This window comes from Salvelinus sp. IW2-2015, linkage group LG26 (assembly GCF_002910315.2).
Source record: "Salvelinus sp. IW2-2015 linkage group LG26, ASM291031v2, whole genome shotgun sequence".
NCBI classification, from domain to species: Eukaryota; Metazoa; Chordata; class Actinopteri; order Salmoniformes; family Salmonidae; genus Salvelinus; species Salvelinus sp. IW2-2015.
Window position 1 is genome coordinate 46529713 of NC_036866.1, and position 3221 is coordinate 46532933.

The 3221-nt window shown below is 42.3% G+C and overlaps 1 protein-coding gene across 2 annotated transcripts; it reads left to right on the forward strand.

Moving 5' to 3' along the window:
• Positions 1 to 647: 647 nt before the first annotated feature.
• On the forward strand, positions 648 to 2896 carry LOC111952647 (dnaJ homolog subfamily B member 9-like). 2 transcript variants are annotated; one of them, XM_023971541.3, is made up of 3 exons: positions 648 to 738; positions 1392 to 1622; positions 2285 to 2896. In XM_023971541.3, the coding sequence occupies exons 2-3, from the start codon at positions 1406 to 1408 to the stop codon at positions 2725 to 2727; spliced, it is 660 nt and encodes a 219-aa protein (XP_023827309.1). In that variant the 5' UTR covers positions 648 to 738; positions 1392 to 1405; the 3' UTR covers positions 2728 to 2896. The 2 variants fall into 2 exon arrangements, with proteins under 2 accessions (XP_023827309.1, XP_023827310.1); XM_023971542.3 differs by having other exon boundaries at positions 654 to 1127.
• Positions 2897 to 3221: the final 325 nt, after the last annotated feature.

Sequence of the window (3221 nt, forward strand, 5' to 3'; positions counted from 1 at the left end):
TCTGATTAGCTGGGCCTGACTCCCCAGTGGGGGGGACTGGCTCCCAAGTGGGCGGGCCTATGCCCTCCCAGGCTCACCCATGGCTGTGCCCCTACCCTGTCATGTGAAATCCATAGATTAAGGCCTAATGAATTTATTTCAATTGACTGATTTCCTTATATGGACTGTAACTCAGTAAAATCGTTTAAATTGTTCCATGTTGTGTTTATAGTTTTGTTCAGTATTTAAATTAATGTAAAGAACACAATATTTTACAGACCCTATTGATGTAGCACTAGAGTATATATATGGTGTTATTTCTTGGATGACTGCACTTACAAAGAAAGGCGCTAGAACCTAAAAGGGTTATTTGGTTGTCCCCATAGGAGAACCCTTTGAAGAACCCTTTTTGGTTCGAGGTAAAACCCTATTGGGTTCCATGTAGAACCCTTTCACCGGAAAATACCAGATACCTTTCTCCATCCACTCATTGTAAAATAATGTTTTTTTTCTTAATTAGGATGCATCTAGTGTTCTTCATACCGTAGCTACTGTCTTTGGTTTCAGTTTATTTCCCTTTCCGTTTTCGATTTCCCCTCATTTTCACCTTCGCATCCAGTAGTTGGCAGCAATAAACCTTTTCCGGTGTAGTCCGCCCTAAACACCACCAAAGAAGAAGAAGGTGCGCGAGGGAGCATCAAAATATCAAAAATAGTGCGACTTATTAACTGAAGTTATCCTTCGCAATTCAGCAAAAATGTAAGTGAAACTGTATTGTTGCAGTTTTGACTCCTCGCATAAGTCCATGATTAGGGTCATTCAATCATTGTTTTTTGGCTTTACTGGGCAATCAAGCTTGCTAGCGTTAAATTGTGAACTAACCATCAGCTAACATTAATTAGCAAACGTTAGCTAACGTTATATAAGATAGCCAACATCATCACCAGCATCACCAGCAATGTGTCGTTTGTTGTGCCCTTATCTTTGGATGAATGAGAAAAATACATACAAAATATCGCTAATATCGTGTCAGTTCAGGTTAATAACGGAGTTTTCTTAACTAACGTTAACTAGTTCAACCAGGCTCAATCTGCCTGCCTGTCTCCATCAATACTGTAAATAGCTTCGTCAAGATGCAGCTGATCAGAGTAAGTGTGATATCACTTTTCTCAACTCAAGAAACTATTGATAGTGAAATAGGTCACACGATTAGCTAAAACTACTCTACTATATGATGTGGGATATTTAGGTTGGAGGTTATATCAATACTAGTAGTATACCTTTTCTGCCCACTCCTTTGCATAAATAATACAGGGTACTGTGGTCTCAGTGATGCATTGTACGTTTTTTACATGTGTATGCTGTAGTGTAACGTCAACTGTTCTTCTACTCCTCCCAAATTTACTTTACAGAAGCCACCAGCACCATGGCAACTTCACAGTCAGCCTTCGCATTTGCAGTTTGTATCCTGATAATAACAGAGTTAATACTGGCCAAAAAGGACTACTATGACATATTGGGAGTGCCGAAAGATGCCAACGAGCGTCAGATAAAGAAGGCTTTTCACAAGCTGGCTATGAAGTATCACCCAGACAAGAACAAGAGCCCAGATGCTGAGACAAAGTTCAGAGACATTGCTGAGGGTAAGTGTAATAGGAATTTCCAGGTGAACAAAGGAGAAGAGCAGTCCCAGATAAAGTAAATTTAAGAGTCAATCTGGTGTATTATAAGTTGCAAGTCCAGCACAAGCAGAGAAAATGTCTAACTGGCCTTCTCTGAGCAGGCCCCTATATCCTAATCAAAAAGTGCCAAATGTTCTGTAGGAAGTCAAAACAAAAAGGCAGTGACTTTGTCAGCTGCTACAGACTCGCACAGTGTTCACAGAATGTCATCAATACAATACAACAGTGAATAAACAGTGCGTCCTTGTACCTCCAGTCTGGAGTCAATCGCTATCAACAGATATGAGAATCCATACCATTTGGCTTCCGGTCTAGCAACCATCAACCCACACCTTGAGTGTAACTCTGCAAAGGATTTGTATTACAGAAACTCAAAATACGCTTAACATTGTGTTGGTCATGCTAAATGAGATATGAAGTTTAGTCATCTTTAATATTCCTATTACAGGTTGATACTTTACTGTCGTGTCTTTATTTATGTAAAAATGACTACTCGCGTTCCAGCGCTTTCTTTCTTATTATTGTGTTGTAGCCAAATTACATCACTGTTGTTTTTTATACGACTGCTAATAGAATCATTGGTATGATCTTAAACCCTTTTTTTGCAACTCTCTCATCTACAGCATATGAAACATTGTCAGACGAGAAGAGGCGACAAGAGTATGACCAGTTTGGACATGGCACATTCCATAACGATGGAACCAAAGGCAGAAACGGGCCAAACGTCCACCAGCCCTTCAACTTTGGCGACATGTTCAAGGACTTTGATATTTACAGCCAGAACCGGCACGCCCGTCACAAGAGGCACTTCGAGGATCACTTCCGGGCCCACCAGGAGGCCCATCACAGCAGACACAAGAGACACTCCCAGGGTGCTTTTGGAGCAGCAGGTGGTGGTGGCTTTGACGGCATGTTTAACGACATGAAGAGGTTTACTTTTCACAGGGATACTACTAAGCAGACTGAGAGCAGGTTTCAGAGTACTACCGCGAAGCAACACTGCAGAACAGTGACACAACGCAGGGGGAACATGGTCACCACGTACACTGACTGCACTGGCTCCTGAGGACAGGGGCAACGTCCGTATCCACATCACTTGGGTTGTGTTCATCAGGCATGAAATGGAAGAATGCGGTTTGAAATGGGGAGTTACTATCTGAACCAATTGTGGCTGATGGGAGGAGCTATTGGAGGACGGGCTCAATGTAATGGCTGGAATGGAATTAATGGAACGGTATCAAACACATGGAAACCCCGTTTGACTCCGTTCCTTTATTCCATTCCAGCCATTTCTTAAATGTTTTTTATTTTTATTTAACATTTTATTTAACTAGGCAAGTCAGTTAAGAACAAATTCTTATTTACAATGACTGCCTACCCTGGCCTCCCCTAACCCGGAAGACGCTGGGCCAATTGTGTGCCGCCCTATGGTACTCCTGATCACAGCCGGTTGTGATACAGCCCGGGATCAAACCAGGGTCTGCAGTGACGCCTCTAACACTGAGATGCAGTGCTTTAGACCGCTGTACCACTTGGGAGCCATTACAATAAGCCTGTCCT

What these genes read in the sequence shown, in the direction of transcription:
- LOC111952647 (XM_023971541.3), top strand. Translation starts at nt 1,406, where the DNA reads ATGGCAACTTCACAGTCAGCCTTCGCATTTGCAGTTTGTATCCTGATA. An exon ending in GTTCAGAGACATTGCTGAGG is followed by an intron (nt 1,623 to 2,284) that starts GTAAGTGTAATA and finishes TCTCATCTACAG; the next exon opens with CATATGAAACATTGTCAGAC.